At 39.9% G+C, this 20,540-nt stretch overlaps 1 protein-coding gene across 3 annotated transcripts in view; it reads right to left on the bottom strand.

Annotated features, from left to right (window-relative positions):
- The window catches only part of ARHGAP24 (Rho GTPase activating protein 24), a 150,457-nt gene that overhangs the window by 96,916 nt on the left and 33,001 nt on the right, over nucleotides 1-20,540 (bottom strand). For 2 of the 3 annotated variants that reach the window (XM_071753585.1, XM_071753584.1), the window contains one exon: nucleotides 2,842-2,929. In XM_071753585.1, coding sequence (XP_071609686.1) covers nucleotides 2,842-2,929 — 88 coding nt within the window. Of the gene's footprint in view, nucleotides 1-2,841; nucleotides 2,930-20,540 lie in introns of those variants that run through there. The other variant, XM_071753592.1, reaches the window with a different exon arrangement.

The following is a 20,540-nucleotide window of genomic DNA, read 5'->3' as shown; positions in this document are numbered from 1 at the left end:
GCTCTCAGGCCTGACAAACTGACCTTAAACAAATGAAAGTGTACAGTGCTGAAGGTAATTTCTTCATTCTGAAGTCTTCACCATCCATGACTCAAGAAAGATCTAGTGGTCCCTGATGAGAAGGGAGAAAGCCCAGGAGCCAAACACACAAGAAATCAGGAGACACACAAGAGCAGAAAAAAGCAGCAGTAGATACTACAAAAAACTTCTCTGAAATACTGGTTGTTTCCAAACAGTCTGAATAACACCCAAGAATAAAAACATGCTTCAGCTGCAGACACATAGCTGGGGGCTTCACTGAGAATGCTTATAGAGGGATGAATAGACTTAGAAAACTCTGTACTACCAAAGTACAAATTCATCTACACAAATCCATGCACTGGACTATGATCTTTTGACAGTGGTGAAAAGTAAAGCACAAAAAGTTTACAAGCAAAAGATTCCACAAGGAATATTGAAGATAAGTAACTGGAAGTGCGTGTTTTAGTTAAAACAGTACTAAAGAAATACTAAACACATGCAACAGAACAACTCAAAGAAATCCTTGGGATATTTGTGCCTCCAGGGGAACTCATCCCTTAGAGCACAGCATACAAACAGATCACATGCTAGCAAACACAGTAAGCTCACCTTCAGTGCTGTTTTCTCACAAAATCTGCATGTCATAGTGGACAGGGACAAAGAAATACATGATTCAATAACAAACAAATGGGGAAATACCATTGGAGTGGTGATCTGGATTCTTGCCCGCAAGCCCAAGCTGTAATGATTTGTCACTCTCACGGAGCAGGACATCAACCAACAAATAAGGCTCTCAAATAATAACAACTGAGCAGGTACTAGTATGAAAGATTTAGTTTCCAGGATGAACATCCAGCCAATGATGAAGCATATACTCCCTTGCCCATTCAACAACTTTCCTCTCTTCTAGAAAATTATCTACGTAGTACTCGTTTATTTTGAGCTACCGGTGTTTACTGAGATAAGGATTCAAGTCCTGTGTGAACAAAAACTGCTTGCAGTAGTACACCTGCATATCTAGATATTTCTTTTAAAAAGGAATCTCACAGAGCGAGATTTTATCTTCTAATTAAACTAGTATCAATCAGCAAATAAATCACTTGAACAAACCTAATCACACAACTTTTCTTTAAGTCCATATTTCCCATTAAAAAGGTACTTATTTAAACTCTCTCCTGGTTTCTGATGAGCATGAAACATTCCTCCAAGTGCAAGAGAAGTTGTTAATAACCAGACATCACTAATCACCTCACAGGGACCTGGTCTCCTGAACAGAAGTGTGGCACGGGCCTCGTGCTGGACAAGAGACAGTTTCACTCAAACAAGTTAACTTCATCAGCGCAGTAAAAGAAAAACAAAAAGGCAAAGTTTTATTTAAATATTAAACCATGCCATGACTTAAGGAACGAACAGAACTTATTTCAAAATGCAAATTAGAGGCATCTGTATTTTAATTACAGCACCAAAACTTCAAGGCGCTTCTCTCCACACAAGTTTCTTTCATTCATCTTCAGAGGTGTCTCTTTACAGAGAATCAGTTTCATAGCATCAATCTACTCCCACATACATTCCCAACATATTTTGTGTGTGTGTATTTACTTACTGGCAATACATTCAGGTTTTCAGGCTGCCCACAGACATGCTAGACAAAAAGAGGACTTGTCACTATTGTTCTGGGGATTATAGCTGAAATTACTTCAACTTTTAATAAAGGGAAAACAGAATCCATGAGCAACATAAGCTTCAGGACCATACATTTAACATTTCATTTAAGTTGACAAAATGAAAGAAAACCTACAAATAGATAGTGTTGCTGTGTAGCTGCTGACTCTGAGCTTTCTGATGTTCTCTCTGCGTAATCTCAAGGCATCCTTGCAGTCCTCCTGAGCTGCCTGCCCCATTTTCCAAATGTCAAACTCCAGGCAAAGCTCTCTGTTCAGCCTGGCTGGTCTTCCCTGCCAGCTGATCTTTTGGCATACAGGGCACAGACAGCTCCTATGCCTTTAAGAAGACTTCCTTATTGAGGAAAGTCCAGCTTTCCTGGATTCCTTTTTCCTTCAGGAGTGCCTCCCAAGGGACACTTTGTTGACCAAGCCCCTAACGCCAATGCTTGCTCTCCAGAAGTCCAAGGTAGTAAAGAGAAGGTAAATCACTTAAGCAATACACAGTCAGGAGTACTACTCCGTTGACAAAGTGATGTTCTTTAGACAAATCTACCTCCAGGAATAAAAAAAACAACCACCCAGTGAAAACAGCATGACTAGAAACAAGCTTGACTGGGTGCTTAGACATCTCATATAAACAATAATACTAGAAGGGTTGGACCAGATGATACTTGAGGTCCCTTACATCCTGACATTCTAGGAAACTTTAGGATTTCAAAGCAGTGATGCTTGCTCCTTATCAATCCAGGGTGACCAGGTATCATTCTTAAGTGAAGGTATCGATGTCATCACGCCCATATGCTATACTTTATCAGCTGTTGATGCTAAATTACGGATTCCTCTGCTATCACAGGACACACTACTTCATGGTATCCAGTATTATCTAAAATAATAATCAACTACAGTTGCATTGCCACTATGCAACTCAGTGGTTCATCTCCCTGCCAGGATCATACTTTGCATTGACAAGTTAAAACCATTGCTTTCCTGTGCTGCCCAGGGGTGAATGAAAACATCATGAAGTGCTAACATATTAACTAATTTTTTTTCTTTAAACGGAATCATTAATCACCTTCAGTTTCTGTTTCAGAACAGACATGGCCATTTGTCACCAAGAGCAAGACTGCAAAGACTCGTGTGAAGTAGACTATCCTACCTGGAACAACTTCGAAAAGGAACCTTCCTGGACTTTCTTCACCGCAAGAATGCTCAATTACTCTGTTGCCAGGCAGAAAGATGGTACCCTGAAGAAAAAAATAACAACAAACATGGGATTAAAAGTGCAACCACACTTCCGATAGAGTAACACTTGTTTTTTAGACTGAGATGTAGATGAATTTGTGGTTTTGTGCCTATTGTGCTTGTGACTTCCAAAGAGAGACTGAGGAGGCATTATGCCAAAAGCCAACATCATAGATCACATTAATTGAGGCATTCATTTAAGAGTAGCCTCATCTGTGGAGTGCATACCCTATTCCTGCTCTGTGCCCTGTTGCTGTACCATCTCAGGGAAGTAGTACAGAAAAAACACTTCCACCCTCTGACAGCATCATCAGACCAGCATGCCACGAAGCAACAGCAGGCACAGTCAGAGTCCTGTTCAAAGATACATTTGCTACAGGCAGACAGATGTCAGATAATCTCTGTGATGGACACTGAAGACCTTTATCACAACTTTACTACCTTGAGAAGGCAAATAAGGAATTTTAGCTGTGTACCTTTGATAAAACTGGCTACCAAAAACAATGCCTGCAATCCTCAAAACTAGAGCTGCAGTGGAGTTAAGACATAACTTCCCACCCTCCCCAACCCTTTCTCTCTGCCTTGCTGTCACACCGAGGGGATAGGCCCCCCCTTTCCTCTTTTCATTTTTAGGTATTACAGCACCTTCTAGTACCATTTTCACGGAATCACAGTGTTAGGGGTTGGAAGGGACCTCAGGAGATCATCTAGTCCAACGCCACTTCCAGGGTGGGATCACCCAGTGTAGCTCACACAGGAATACATCCAGATGGATTTTGAATGTCTCCAGAGAAGGAGGCTCCACAACCTCCCTGGGCAGCCTGTGCCAGTGCTCTGTCACCCTCACAGTGAAAAAGCTTCTCCTTACGTTTACACAGAACCTCCTATGTTCCCAACTTACACTTTGTAACCCCTAGTTCTGTCATTGGACATCACTGAGAAGAGCCTGGCTCTGTCCTCCTGACACTTGCCCTTTACACATTTATCAATATTAATGAGGTCACCCCTCATTCTCCTCTTCTCCAAGCTGAAGAGCCCCAGATCCCTCAGCCTTTTCTCATCTGGGAGATATTCCACTTCCTTCATCATCTTTGTGGCTCTGTGATGGAGTCTCTCAAGCAGTTCCCCGTCCTTCTGGAACTGAAGGGCCCAGAACTCGACACAATATTCCAGATGCAGCCTCACCAGGGCAGAGTAGAGGGAGAGGAGAACCTCTCTCAACCTACTGACCAAGCCCCTTCTAATGGGGTTAAGCAGCAAATGGGGTCAAATGGCACCCCAGGATGCCATTGGCCTTCTTGGCCACAAGGGCACATTGCTGGCTCATGGTCATCCTTCCATCCACCACCACACCCAGGTCCCTTTCACCTATGCCGCTCTCCAACAGCTCAGTCCCCAGTCTATACTGGTACCTGGGGTTCTTCTTTCCCAGATGTAAGACTTTACACTTGCCCTTGTTGTATTTCATTACATTTCTCCCCACCCAACTCTCCAGCCTGTCCAGGTCTCACTGAATGGCAGCACAGCCTTCTGAGGTATCAGCCACTCCTCCCACTTCTGTGTCATCAGCAAACAGTGCACTCTGTTCCCTCATCCAGGTCACTGATGAATATGGTCCCAGTACCAACCCCTGAGGGACTCCACTAGATACAGACCTCCAACTAGACTCTGTCCCATTGACCACAATTCTCTGACCTCTCCTTTAACCAGTTCACAACCAACCTCACTACCCAATCATCCAGACCCCACTTCCTCAGTTTAGCTGTGAGGATGCTGTGGGAGACAGTGTCAAATGCTCTTCTGAAATCAAGATAAACCACATCCACTGCACTTCCATCATCTGTCCACCTGGTTATGTCTTCATAAAAGGCTATCAGGTTGGTTAAACATGACTTGCTAAAATCATGCTGAGTGCTCCTAATGTCCCTCTTGTCCTTGATTTGCCTAGAGACAGCACCAATGATAAGCTCCTCCATCACCTTTCCAGAGATGGGGGTGAGGCTGACTGGTCAATAGTTACTAGGGTCCTCCTTTTTACCCTTGCTGAAGACTGGAGTAACATTTACTTCCCTGTAGTCCTCAGGCACCTTTCCTGTTCCCCAAACCTACCAAAGATGATGGAGAAATCATTTCTGTTATCTCCCTCAGCATCCATGGGTACATCCCATAAGGACCCATGGATGTACGGATGTCCAGATTGCTTAATTTATCCCTAGCCCAGTCCTCATCAACCATGACAAACTCTTCATTTATCCTGACTTCCTCTGAGGCCTCAGGGGCTTGGGGCTCCTGTGGACAGTCTCCAGCAGTACAGAGATAAAGAAGGCATTCAGTAACTCTGCCTCCTTTGTCTCCTCTGTCACCAAAGCACCCATCTCATTCAGCAGTGGGCCTATATTGCCTCCTGTGTAAGATTTCTTTGCAATGTATTTGAGGAAGCCCTTTCTGTTGTCCTTGGCCACTCTTGCAAGGCTTAATTCCAAGGATGCCTTAGCTTTCCTGTTGTCTCCCTACATCCTCTGACAACAGTCTTATATTCCTTCCAAGTCCCTCCTTCCATGATCTGCAGACTTTCTTCTTCCACTTGAGTTTGCCCAGCAGCTCCCCCTTTAACCATGCAGGTCTCCTGCTTCCCTTTATTGATTTCCTACCCATGGGGATGCTCTGATATTGTAGCTATTTTCTCCCCGGTTAGCAGGCAGTCCTTAATGGAATTATGCTGGGATGGCTGTTCAGGGGTAAATTTTTGGAGCAGCATCCTGGGCATTGTATTAGGTACAAGCTCTCCACTCTTGTTAATGGAAGATAATACCTGCTTAACAATATTCTCCAATTACTACATAACAGGGCTCCTATCTCCAAAGTAAACAATTGATCTAACTTACTTGGCTTATACATAGACTATATCAAGTTGGAAGGGCCCCGTAAGGATTGAGCCCAATATGGAGTGCCATCTTCTATACCAGTTTCACCAAATGCTGCTTCCTAATCTATCTGATATTTAGAAGCATCTGTCTGAACAGCAGTAAAGAATCCTGAACAGGAAAAATGTCAGTTCTGATATCCAGTATTCTCTGGCCTGTAATCTTCATTACAAGCAGAAGCATTTACAATTACTGGGAAGGAAAGACAAGCAGAATGCTATAGTGTGATCACAAAGACCTTACGAGTCTACAGGAAAAAGTAAACTGAAGAACCAGATAACACGTTTCACAAAATCAGTATTTGCACCAGTGGATGTGGAGACCAAGCTCTACACTGACTTGCCAGTTTATTGCTGTCAATTGCTGTTACAGTGCATCACAGGAAGCCTAAGACAGGGTGCACAGATAATTTCATCAGATCATACAAAAATCACCTCCACTAAACACCATGATACTTTTTAGTGAAAACAGATGAAACAGAACAGTATTCTGCTGAGGCGGTATTAGCAGCAAGCATTAGCAGGGATGGGGCAGCTTTCTCCACTCACTACATATATGGATGCATTTATAAGCATTAAATACCTCAGCCCAATACCTCTACTAGAAGCTGTTTTCCTTTATTCCTGCAATAAGCAGCAACTGCTAATAGTTGTCACACTCCAAAGCCTTGTGTGAAACACGTTATTAGGCAAGAATAATATAATAAACAAACACTATTACATGAAAAGTAAAGGGTAAGTCACAAAATAGCTAAACTTCTCATAAAACAGCTGCAGAAAAAAACAGCAAAAAGAAGCAATACATTTTTCTGAGTATTATGGGAGATCAGAAATAAGAATCTCTAAAACCAATTTTAACTACACAAAATCATAGAATGGTTTGGGTTGGAAGGGACCTTAAAGATCCTCCAGTTCCAACCCCCTGCATGGGCAGAGACACCTCTGACCAGCCCAGGTTTCTCAAGGGCCCATTCAACCTGGTCTTGAACACTTCAGGGAGGGGGCAGCCACAACTTCCTTGGGCAACCTGTGCCAGTGTCTGACCACTCTCACAGGAAAGAATTTTTTCCTGTTGCCTAATCTAAACCTCCCATCTTTAAGTCTGAAACCATTTCCCCTTGCCCTCTTGCTTTACACATGTATTTTATGTGATCATTAAGACTGGTATAATTTTCTTGCCCACTTTACATTTCAGGTTGAGCTGGTTTTACAAAACAAAACAAAACAAAAACCATCAAAAAACAACAACAACCAAAAAAAAAAAAAAAAAAAACAACACAAAAAAAACCCCCAAAAAACTAAAAACCAAAAAAACTCCACCAAGCACACAGGATGAACAGATAGAAGTCTTCATGCTGGAGTAGATTTCACTGACTCAGGAGCTTGTGTCAGTGAGACCATACAACGTATTTCAGCTTAATTGTATTTCTTGCTGTTCAATTAAACAAAAATACAAAATTAAGGAGACCTAGCCTACAGCACTGTAAACTGAATTTTCAAGATAGTAAGTGAAAGCTGCATTCACCTTTACTAATTTCAACTCATTAGTAATAGACATCTTGCAGTCTCAGTGTGGTAACAGTGTGATGCTCTTTGATTCTCTGATGTGAAACCCTTTTTAGTATTTAGAGCAAGCTGTCTTAATGACAGATTTTTCAGAACAGAAGAACAAAAAAGTAGTAATAATTGTTACCCTACTGTCTTCATTTCATAGATGAAACCTATTTCATCTACTAAAATGGTAGTTCAGCTACTTAAAATGGTGAGACACAGGAATAGGCTCCCCAGAGCAGTTGTGGCTGCCCCCTCCCTGGCAGTGTCTCAGGTCAGTTTGGATGGGGCTTGGAGCAACCTGGGCTGGTGGGAGGTGTCCCTGCCCATATATGCAGGGAGTTGAAACTGGATGATCTTTAAGGTCCCTTCTTGCCCAAACCATTCTATGATTTCATGATTCTGTGAATATGTGAAGCCTAAATCTACACATCACAGCTAAGTTCATATGAGGGGAATACAGACAGTAACACAATACAGAATATTGTTGTCATTTAAAAAGAAAAAACCTCAAATGGTGATTTTATTTTACTGCCTATTTTAAGAATTATCATTGGAAACATCATTGCACATGAAAGACTTCAATATATATGAGGTGAGGTATGTGTTTAAAATAATAAAGTAGCTTTGTTTTTGCAACATGCACCTGGGTGACCCAGACTAGTGGAAAAACCCTAAAAGCTCTTTCACTTCCCATTCTGTCTGCTTTTACACCCAAATCTGCTTTCACCATACAGCAACACTTCTCCTTCAGTAAGTTTTGTACCTATTAACATAACTGTACCAAAGCTACCTGGGGTCTCTCTTTACTTAATTTCTCAGCAGCTGGCAGTGTGTTTCACACAAGCATGCTGACACCTAGGGAACACATTTGTACTGTAACAAAACCCCCACTGCCCCTCATGGGTCACAGCTCTGGTTGCCAGGTATTCCATGTGGATGGAGAGAGTTTTAGACTTCCTAATGGAAGAATTTCTTTACTGAAGAAGTCAGGTGCCCAGGGCAGTGGTGAGTCACCATCCCTGAAGGTATTTACAAACCATGTAGATGAGGCACTCAGAACATGCTCTAGTGGGATGGTGATTTTTTTTAATTTTTTTTTTTTTTTTTTTTTTTTTTTTTTTTTTTTTTTTTTTTTTTTTGGGGGGTGGGGGGTGGGGGAAGTGTGAATGGAATGATGGTTGGACACAGTGATCTTAGAGGTCCTTTTCAGCCATGACAATTCTGTGACCACAGTCTTCATGTCACTGTTGATCCCCTTGCTCAGCTGTCTTCTTGAGCCTTTACAGGCACAAGATATGGCCCATTCTTACAGCTCGGATAATCCAAAGAGTACAGGTTACCAGAGAGTTGCAAAAGTTCAATGAGTTAAAGCTCTGTTCTTACCCTTAAGCTTCCAGTTCCAGCAGGAAATAAGAGAAAAACAACTGTATAATTTAGACACCTAACAAGACAGTAATTTGCACAGAACAGACAATGGTGATTTCCAGAGGAAATACACATTTTGACTATGGTATCACAGCATGTAAATGTTCTACATAATTAGAAAATTTCACATTGCTTCATATCAAACTACAATTCACCCAACATTGTTTTCAAAAAATCTCAACCCAAGACTACAGATTGGAGCAGATGAATATTCTGCTTTCAAAAAAGAAAGAAAAACCCATGGTGCTAGCCAGGCACCAGACATAGAGTCTGTGGAAATACAGAAAACAGAAGAGTGGGAGAAAGTGGGAGCCCAAGGCCCAAAGCCCTCCTCCCTTCCATTGCCATGCATATACTGTGCCTCCACGAGCTCGGCCGACCTCCTGCTATGGGAAGCCTGCATTGTGTTTCCAACACTTCTGCTTCTCTAGCCAGGTATGTTGGGTGAGTCACAAGATGCTGGAGAAGTCTGGGTTGCTCCAAAAGCACAGGCCTTGTCCCTAGCCAAGTATCTAGCCCACTTTCAAAGGGGCTTCTCATACACTCTTACTTCAAACCAAAGATAACCCAAGAAGCAGAATACTAACATTTTATTTAAAATCTGCATATGTGAAGCCTTTAAGTGAAGAAAAATTATGACTCAGTTAACAAAGTACTGGATAAAATACTGCAGTGCAGCAAGAATGACATAAATCTGGACTAGAGTAATGGGCATTACAGCCCAGACTGGGTTGGCCAGAAAAAAAAAAAGTCCTCAGAAATAGTGCTAAGATCTGCAGCATTCTATCAACAGGTATTCCCCATGCCAAGCCCTCTAACTTTCTAAGTGATGCCAGACTAAACATCTCCCAAGATTTGCTCAGAGAAAGAGAAAGAGGTAAAGAGGAATCTTCTCTTAGAGATGCAAAAAAGTCATCAGCCAGGAAGCTGATGAGGAGGATTAAGAGGCAGACAGGATCTTTGAGTAGGTCTTTTATATGACTCACAGTCGTGTGCAACAAAGTGCTGTTGAGTGGATTCTTTTGCTATGTTGCTGTTTCTGAGAAGTCTTGAGTGTCATACTTACCAACAACTGTGGAGTTCAACCTGGATAGCATCTCAAACTGACAAATACTACATTTAGTGGATAACACTGTCAATGTGACCCTTATTTACAAAGTTGCAACCTGAAAGGCATCCACTGTACTTCACAATTAAGTCTGTTACTCATCCCAGATTAAATAATACACCTGATATATATGCACATGCACAATTACACATACAGATATATTTCTACACGTATGTACAGACATGTACTGTGACTTCATGAACAAGTGATCAAAGAATAGTAGAATCAGAGAATGTCAGAAGAATAAAATGAACCCATAAGCTCATATCAGTTAACTATAAATCCTCATTCTTCACATAAATCCTTTTTTTACTTTAAGCTATCACAAAAATAGATTATCTCAAGTCCAAGTGAGCCTTTTGCACTGTCAGGAACATGACATGCAGTGAGAAGGAAAATTTATACCACAGGCAGAATATTATTCACTTATACTGAAACCTGCACTGTGTTTGCTAACAACACAGTTTGACTGAAAATCTGACTTGATTTCCACCATTAAAACGTATTTCCAGAAGCCAGGTAAAATAACTTGCTGAAAAAGGGCACGAACAACTCTGAAAGCCAGCTCTTTCATTTAGCTACCTGCACAGAGATACCAATATGTCAAACTGGGACCTGGGCAAATTAATAAACTGGCTTCTAATCCTGGATCAGTGCTGTGGCAAGAACTGCCTCAGCTTCCTCCATCTGTGCAAAGCCCAGCAGGTCCCAGGTGCACTTGGCCCTGCAGCAGTGTATTTTTACACCATTTAAGAAACTAAATCTCTGGAAGAAGTAAAATTGCTGCAGGACGTGATGTGGTCTTTGTCTTGGAGTTATTGCAGCCATTTATAGTTCTGCAATATGCATAGGGAGAGAACAAGTGCTATCAATTTTAGGCATTGAGGGACATGTGGAGGGTGGCAGAGAGGAAGGGAGGCTATTCAGGTTTTAATGGGTGTGTAACATGCCAAGAATGAAGTCAGAGGAGGACAGAGAAATTACAAAAGCAATAGGGTTGGATGGATAAAATTCAGCCCGTACATAGAATACATTTTTTCTGGTTTACTTTTCACAGCATTTGACATTTTATTGTCCCACTATGTTAATACATTACCTCAGCTGTTTCTGCTAAAGAATAGAATTGTTGTTTAGTTCTCAAAAATTCCACAAATAGGAGTATAAAGGAGAATTTTTCTTTACTTAAGGAAAGGCTCAAACCTATCAACCCTATCTCATAGCTTAATTTTCTAAACAAGAAATAAATTCACTTGGGTGGTAGTGAGTAGCATATGTGCTGTTTGCTAGGCAAGAAGCACCAAAACATTTATACTGACTCACGAGGCAGCCCTGGCAATTTTACTAGAATGTGATTATAGTTCCTTTAAAAAAATTTCTATCTTTCTCTCCTGCCACACATTTCACTTAATGAATTTGTGCCTCTTTCTGCTAGAAAGAAACTTCTCCCTTGAAAAATGTAGCACTCTTGGCTTAAACAGTCCTTAAAAAATCCTTCCTTTTTTGTTCCACAGGAGAAAGCTCTTACTGAATTAAGCTGTAACACCAGAAAGTTTGCTTAAAACTGGAGGCTCGATACAGGCTTCTTACATCTCTGCAAGTTTAATTCTCTAGTAAGGGCAAGAGAAGTGTGATCATTTTCTGAAAACGACCGTGACAATGTCTGAGATTACTAAAAGCTTTTTCTCTTCTGAATGTTTCCCAGCATGAACCTCTACCTTAAATCTTTCCTTTTAGTTAAAAGAAAAGGACAGGCCACAGGGTCCAGCAGCAGAGAGACATTGCAGGAGCTCTACAATATAAAGTCCATTTCTGGGGAACCCACTCTGGAACTGATGAGCTGTTTACAGAACGGACCCCTCAGTATTTTCTGAACAAAAAGCAAAAGGAGACATGTATAAATAAATTCAGAGACTGTGTTGAGTAGAAGGACTCATGAGTACAAGCTAAGCTCATTATTAGCAGCATGCATGGAAGATCTGATAAATTGGCTTCATAATGACAGTAAAATTTTGGTCAACAGGCAACAATAGGACTGGGCACTACTGAAATAGTGTAGAAGAGAAAGGCAGCTATGGAAAATCTTACTTCTAGTATCCCTGGTCAAGAGGAAATTTAGCTTATTATTAGGTACAACTTACTTACCCAAGGGAAAAAGCCAAAAAACCAGAAAAAGCATCAAAACACAGAGGACCAAATTTTTGCAAAGAAAATTTGCTGATTTCTAGTCCTGAGAAGCCTAGGACAAAACAATGCAATTTTTCTGCAATAGGGTGATAATATGGCAGGAGAAAATTTAAAGAATGACCTCTCATTTATCTACAGAGCTCTCCAGTGACTGTCTCAACAGATACAGGAACAACTGTGAGAGAATGTAGAGATATGATTGAGCCAGTTAAATCAAGTAAGCCATTAAAAGGTGAACTAAATACTTTTCAAGATTCAGAGGAAGAAAAAAAGACCCCAAACCTGAACTGTCTATTCCATCTTGGTTTCTTTTCTTATTTTGAAGTGGTAGGCAAGCAGTGGACATTGCACAGTTTCCTTACCTCCAGGGGTCAAGTGGGTATCATTTCTATGTTGTATTTGGTTTAAATCCCACAGATGATGGAAAGGATTAGAATCTAGTTCATGACAGAAAGAAAATAATTTAGAGTTACTAGAACTGCTAATGATAATCAAGTGCTTTACTGGTTCTCATTCTGAATTATACTTTCACATTGCAGGAGGATTAATTAAGGGGAAAAAGAGTTTAATAATCTATGGAAACAGACAATGGAGTAACGACTTCTGTTTGACTCCAAAATGAAATGGCCTCATCCTGAACACGGGGCCCAATGCACTGGAAGGGGGGTGGGTGCTGACCCAGCCCAAGAAGGCAAGAAAAAAAAAATCCTTGCAAGTGGTTCGAGCACTAGAACCCACAATCTCTCTCTCAAACCTAACTGTTGAACCGAAAGTAGCTGAAGCAATTTGCTCAAAAGCTACCACGTGCTTGAGTGTACTGGCTTGACATCGTTTTCTGAAAATTCAATCATTCATTAAGATTTCACCATTTCTAAGTGACAGAAAACCCTACCAGCAAGGCCTTTGCAGGGAAGGGAACTCATGCTGGCATCCAAGGCAGATTCAGAAGTGCACAAGGGACCCTGCTACACCAGGTAGAACCAGAAGAAACCTGCTTTTACTTTTTTTATTTCTTTTTTTCTTTTTTCTCTTTTTACTTTTACATCACTTAAATACAGTTGCCCTAGCAGACACAATTAGAAAACCAGCAGTGACTAAAACCATCATCAGGTAAATCCCAATAGAGGTCAGACTGCTTCTGATAATCACAAATAATTTACCATTTTCAAAGTTTCTCATCTAGAATTAATTTCCTTCTCCCCTCCCATTTCAGCACTTCCTACTGGCTTAGCTTTTGTAGCAGTCTTGCTTATGACAACTTCATTACTCTGCTCTTATAAAACCTACTATGAGGCAAAAATCAAGCTTTTAAAACTGAAAAATCAAACTAAAGAAAAAATCTATAAATATAAAAAAACCTTTTGTTCTCTAGGTGCAGTGTGAACAGGAGAAGAAATTGTAAACAGATGGAGAACACAGCGTTGAGACACTGAAGTCTTCAGCTCTGAAGAACTTCAGACAGCAGGCAAGGACTTCTCAGGAATAATTAACATAAAACTGTTCTTGCCTTGTGAAAAGGAATTACTCAAATCAAGCTGTTTGGTTTGTGTTTTTTTCCTTCTTTTTTTACTTCCAGTTGAATATAAAATGTAAAATCCTTTCTAATCCAAACACACACACTGTTTTTTCCAGGAAAGCTATAGATGTCCTATCATCTCACCTGAGGAAAATTTATTTCCAGGACAGTATGTAGCAGTGGCTGAAGTTGCTACAGCTGCTCTAGAAATTACACATAAAGTCAGCTTTTACAATGTAACTAAAGAAAGGTGGCAGGCAGAGGCACTGAAACATTGAATAGGATTCCACTGAAGTAGTTTCTTTTTTTCTTGTGCAAGTATTCTCCTTGACTTTTGGCCAGCAAGAATACTCCAGTGGAGTGTTTCTGTTCTATATAACTTACCATCTGACAGGTTTTAAGGAAGAAAAAAAACTTAGTTTCCCATGGAAATATTTTAGAACTTAATGGCAAGGGTTTTCTTTCTTTTGCAAACTTTTTAAATTCCTATATTGCTTGTTGGTTTAACAGCCATACATTATGTTTTTTCTATATAGTAAATGCTTTAAGAGCATAGTCTGTAAGTGCTACTGCACTACAAATACCACATTGACACAAATTAAATAGCTCATTTAGTTTTCTGGCATCTATTTTAAGTTAACTCTGTTGGTCCTTGTCTAAGGTATTACATTAATTAGAAGTAATCCTATCTCAGGGAGACTGTCTTCTGTGCTATCTGAACAATTAACACAACTGGAAAACTCAGGTTCACTGTTCACCAGTTAGGTCTCAAGCAGTACAATTTTTGTGCTGTAGATTCTTTTCCAGATTTTACTTTCAGTTCAGCATTTTAGTCTACTTCTTCCATTCTGTGATACAGTTACAAATTCAAAACTGGACTTCCCCAGATAGTTTCTCATCTTTTTAACTAATCAGAATCAGATTTATACAGCTTCTGAGTAAGAAATAGCAAGACCTTGTGCAGAGTATTAGCAATGTATTGAAAAGTATACTTTAATATTTTTCTTATGAGACCTAAATATTAAGCAGAGAATTCTGTCTGATAACAAGCTGCTTTAGGAACTGAACTTTATGATAACCACTTGGTGCAAGCATACAAAACACAGACATGGTTAATAAACATACTGAGTTTACCATTATGCTTTTTGCAAACATAATGAAAACTAGGCTGAAAACTAGGCTCTAGGACAAGGTAAGTATATACATAAATATAGCTATGAATTACTACATATTTTCACAATTTCAGGTGGGAATCCGGAGAGACAATATAAATTAAATATAAACACTTGTTACTTTCACGCAGAAGTTATTGCATGGTGCTATAGCTGAATTTGCCTTAATACTTTCCTATGTGCTGGGAAAGAAGGGGAGGAAGAGCTTTTGAGAATAGAGATCTTTCAAGTTTCACTGTACAAAAAAAATAAGAGTTTTCTATTTAATTTATGTAAATCTGCTCAGAATACAATTGGCTGCTCCTTCTGTATCCAAAATGCCCCAGGACTCACCTCTGGACCTTACCAGGGACTGTAGAGATGTTGACTTCCTGAATTCCAGGTGTCTTTTAAAAATAGCCTATAGTTTTCAAGATTATGCTGTCTCAAAATAGCATTTACTTCAGTGAGAGCAAGTAAAAATTCAGATTATGAAAGTCTTATTTTCTTTTCCTAATAACACTGAAGGTATTTTACAATAACCTGTAAAGGTACAGCAAATAACTGAGTATACTTGTGTTTACTTCAGCGTTTTATGGGCTTTCATATTTAAGTAGCAAAGCATCATTTATATGGTTTCTGTAAGCCCAGTCCTGTTTCTGCAGTCCTGTTGTGGGGGTATCTTGTGGAGTGCCAGACAGTCTGGGGTAAAAATGGATTCAGAGGGACTAAAGGCAAATATTATTAATTGCACTGTAGCAGCTGCTCTGTTCCACACCATATTAATATATATAGTTTAGATTTCATGGTGCTATTTTAACAAATTACTAAAATATAAATAACCATCAAGGTCTTCACAGTCTGCAGGAGAGACAGTATCCCTTACAAAATCAGGGGATAAACTGCAATTTATGCAAGAGGACAAACTAAGACAAGGTTCACACAGCTGGCTAACAGAAACAGAACTCCCAAGTTTTCTGGCAAGCATACGAATACTCTGGCCACCAGACTACTCCCTGCCTGGAGTTATGGTTGAAGAGAGCCCAACTAAGAATCAAAAATAGTTCATAGCAGTCAGGAGGCATCTGCTCTCAACACTCTGGAATCTGCTTTTTTTGAAAGGGAGGCAGCTACTTAAGTTTGAAGCATTTTTAGATGCAATTTTATTTTCTTCAAAGCAAAACCAGAAAGATATCAAAACTGTTCATCCACCAGTCCGCAAGTAAAAATGTTTACTTTGGAGCCTGACCAGATGTGGCCCCATTTTCTGGCATGCTCATAGCTGCAGAGCATACTGACTACAGCTAGAGGCTGCGGCCATCATGGGAAATCAAGGAACTGATGTGGACATGGCAAGAAAAAGGGAGGGTGTCTCAAATATACAGTTGCTTGTGCATACCTTAACTAGAAGCTGAGTATCATTTACTCAGACAGAAGTGAAAAAAAAAAAAGCCCACCCTCAATGGCTGAGTTGCACAAAAGCCATATTTAAGGCTTAATAGTTGTCTTAGCCACTTTGCTGCAATTCTAAAACACCTGAGTTAGTCCATTTTGAAGTATTTGATAAATTATTATCTCAGAGCACCTGAGATATGGAACGTCTCAGCAACTGACAGCATTAATTTGACTTTTTCTATTAAATAAAGAATGGTTAATTAAAATCTTACAGGTGGCAGCTCTGGCTGCTCTGCTGTGTGTATGCTGTAGGCAGATTTAGCACGCCCTTTATTTTAAAACATTTATTTGAAAGCATTTGCTGAGACAAATTATCTTGTTCACAAAATAATCTTTTTCAATGCTGCTGTTTTAACTGTTACTTCAATCAAATTATATTGTAAAAATGTTAGCAATGATTCTGAAAATCAGTATCTGATACTTACATCTTTGGAGCTCTCTTCATTTGTTTTCCATTCCAGTTCTAATAATTTTTAAATTTCAATCAAGAACCATCAAGAAATACTGAGCATAAAGTGGTTAACTCATTTTATGAAGCTGAACAGATACCCCAAGCACAGCAGCCACTTGCAGGTGACCTGCTTCTGATTGTGCCTCATAGCAATCCACGAAGTGGTATCTAAACTCATGGGCAGATTCTGGTTTGGACAGGGGGTTGATATGTAATAGTGCTTTTATGGGAAGCGAGACTTCAGCCATTCCAAAGCTTTTCAATGAACAGCTGTCCCCATTTCCACAGGGGAAAACCAGCCCATTTAATAAACCAGAGCTGAATAAAGGCACTGCACCTCAATACCTGCTGTATTGAAGTTTTTATATTAATCACTATGGCACCATCTCAGTGTCTTCACCACTGCCCTGTGTTCTGTTTGGTTATAATAAACTTGAGCTGTTAAAGAGCAAAAAAGTATTTTTATGTACATCATTGCTGATAAAGAGTTAAATGTCATTTAAAGGTACTCTGGCAAGACTCCTCTCAACACACTTGTATACTCCTCAGTCTGTTTTAACAACCTTGGCATGATCCTTGATGAAGGATAGTATTAATTACTTCACCAAAGCCACCATTATTAAATCATAAAATGCTTTGGGTTGGAAGGGACCTTAAAGATCATGTAGTTCCAACCCCCCTGCCCTAGGCAGGAATACCTTTTGCTTCACCAAGTTGCTCAAAGCCCCATCCAACCTGGTCTTGAGCACTTTCAGAGAGGGGACACCCACAGCTCCTCTGGGCAACCTGTTCCAGTATCTCACCACCCTCACACTAAAGAACTTCTTCCTAATCTCTAATCTAAATTCCAGTTTAAAGCCACTACCCTTACTCTTGTAAAAAAGTCAATCCCCCATTTTCCTGTAGGTCCACTTCAGGTACTAGAGGGTACTGTAAGGTCTGAACAACTGCAGCTCCCTCAGCCTTTCTTCATGGGAGAGATGCTCCAGCTCTGATCGTCTTTGTGGCCCTCCTCTGAACATCTCCATTCATTTTAATAGTTCAACCATTAAGAACAGCAAACTATGTCTCAGGACTGCTGCATTAGTTCAGATTATTGGTGCCAAATCCAGAAGTAGCACCACAGGCATGCTTTCCAACCACAGCTCAGGACTCCAGCAACTGTGAGGTCTGAGATAAGGCTACACTAAAAAAATTCTGTAGGTGCTCCAATTTTTTAACCCCTTCAGTCAGTTACTACATGTTTTGCTACTTAACTTCTGCCTTCCCAGGACATATTCTTCATTGCTCTTTTGCATTGCAAAAAGTTGGTACTTGTCTGCAGTGATGAAAATGGGAAAGAACTGTAAATTTAACACACTATTCTGCCATCCATCAAACTTAAATTCAGCCACAGACAGCTTGGATGATACCAACACTAGCAGCCAGTGTTGCCTTCATAGATTTGGCCCTGATAGGTAGGAGGGGCTTCTTTGACTTCAGAAAGGCAGTCTGAGGTCATTCCGTTTTTATGTACTATGTAAGTTTTTATCTACTATGTAAGTCTCTACTTGGTAGAGAATTAAGAAAGCCTCTTTGCCTAGCAACAAGTCATGTTGTACATGCTGCTTATTCAGCTGCAAATACTTCTTTTATCCCAGAGGTAATGGACTTAGAGAAGGCTATTCTTAAGCACTAAGAGGCTAGAAGAACTCGGTTATTTTCATTTAAAGACTAGCAAGGCTCTGTTGTGAGCTATTAATTTTGTTGCTTCAGGAACTATACAGCACTTGTACCACATAAAGTAAGTAAAAGGAAGAGAGAAAAAAAGTCATAATGATTAGCCCTTTTAATGGACAAAGACCTCCTACAATGCTGAAATTCCCTTTAAACAAGAAAAGAGAAAAATCATCAAAAAGGCCATCACAGTGGATAGAGCACTGTGCAAGGGTCAAGCTGTGGAAAAAAAAAACAAAAACCCCCCATTATAGCCTAATTACTTACTATCATCCCAAGCCATTTGGGAATTTTTACAGCAACATTAAAGCATTTAGACTGAGTGAGGGATGGAAAACACTTGAGTACTTTTTTTTCCAGGTCACTCGATACTGACCTGATACCATGATTAGTCTTAAGGCACAAGAAATCCTTTCTTACAAGGAAAAACACCACTGTCACCTTCACTTTGGGCATTGAGTCCTTGTGAAGGCCACCCACATTATCTTCCCCTGGAGCCACCCCAGCCTGACTGCCACAAACTTTTCATCAAGCTTTTGAAAACTTAACATGTGTAAAGTGGTTGTTAACCACTGGATGAAAAAAAAGTGATTTCTGGTGTTCGAAAGCAAGGTGGAAGACAGCCTGTTCTTATTTTGTCAACATCTGTGCACTTTCCAAATTATGTTATTATTCCTTCTATTTAATAAATATATTTATTTTTTCTTGGCTAAGTCAGACAGTGATAGCCTCTGCTAATGCTGAAATTTCTTAATACTGTACTGAAAGCAAAAACACACACACAAAGTACCGAGAAAATTAAGACACCATTACTGAGTGCTGCATTTCATGCTATTGCCATCAAAATATAATCTCCATTTCCCAACTTGCTGCCGTGTGATTTGTGCCTCTCTAGCTCTGTCTGGTTGTTCTTCATATAGTGCTAGCCAAGCACACAACACAAAGTGTATTCCTATGTTGCTCCCCTCTACCTAATTTACTCTCCTGTCAGCTCAGCCACAATACCAGAAATCCTTCAGCCACTACTTTCTTGTGTCTATTGCTGTTTACAACCAATAGATGTGAGTCTGTTCAGGATGTCTGCACAGATAAGAGAGCTGAGGTGATGGTCAGAGGTAGCAATACACCACCATTCAATCTTACCTCAACTGCTTCACACGTTCCAGGGCATCTTTTCTCACAGTTTTGCTTCAACTCATTCCCACTGACACAAATTTTCCAGCATAATAAACTATAAAAAAAACTCTAGCAAAAGCTGTGCAGTTTCTCCAAGACCAAAGTTCACTTGCTGATGAGCAACCTATAATGCAACTGCCACATCTGCAACACACCAGTGAATGACAGACACTAGAATGGGACAGGCTTTGTCTCTATCCGTCTAATTAGACAGACATATCCATAACCAAACTTCTCACTAGATACCCACAATTCATAAATCAGGTATCATATATATATGTAGAACAACATTTATTCAAAATAAAACACTACTACTGTATTTTAGCTATGTATCCAACAGAAGATGTGAACTCTTTATGGTCAGAGTGTCACTAATAGTATTCATCTCCAAAGGAACTTGTCTTTACTAAGGAACAGTATTCAAGAGCAAAATCTTAAGCACAAAAAGTTAACCACAAGATGAACTGCTCAAACTCCTTAACATTTCCCAAACATTTTTGACGATCTAAAGTAGTAGATAATCAGAAGCAAAGACAAATAAAATCTCTAGGAAATGTTGCACAAGGCCGAGCTGGTTACCCATATTGGATCTGAGGAATAAAAATGAGACCAAGTTCCTGTCTCCAAGGAGACCACTGCCTGTCCTTAGGCCTCAAATTCTAAAGTTATTGCTTCACTGTAACCAGTTTCAGAAATGTGTATTTTTATTAAGAAAAAAAGTAAAAAGAAAATTGAAATATCTGAAAGATTCTCCTCCAAATGCAAGCCATTGTTGAAACCTGAATTTTTCAGCCTGCAACATGGCAGGCAGCTCAGTAGACACTGAATAAATTCTAGTTCAGTTTCATAGAAGCTTGCTAAAATACAGAATAATTTCCATATTGTCATGTGCTTTCTTTAAATGAAGAATTTTTAAAAGATTTTTTTTTTATCATTAGTGCCTTATTGATGTAT

Source organism: Heliangelus exortis, chromosome 10 (assembly GCF_036169615.1).
Source record: "Heliangelus exortis chromosome 10, bHelExo1.hap1, whole genome shotgun sequence".
Classification (NCBI taxonomy): domain Eukaryota; kingdom Metazoa; phylum Chordata; class Aves; order Apodiformes; family Trochilidae; genus Heliangelus; species Heliangelus exortis.
The sequence above is the reverse complement of the archived record's forward strand: the minus strand, read 5'-3'. Positions and strand labels throughout refer to the sequence as shown.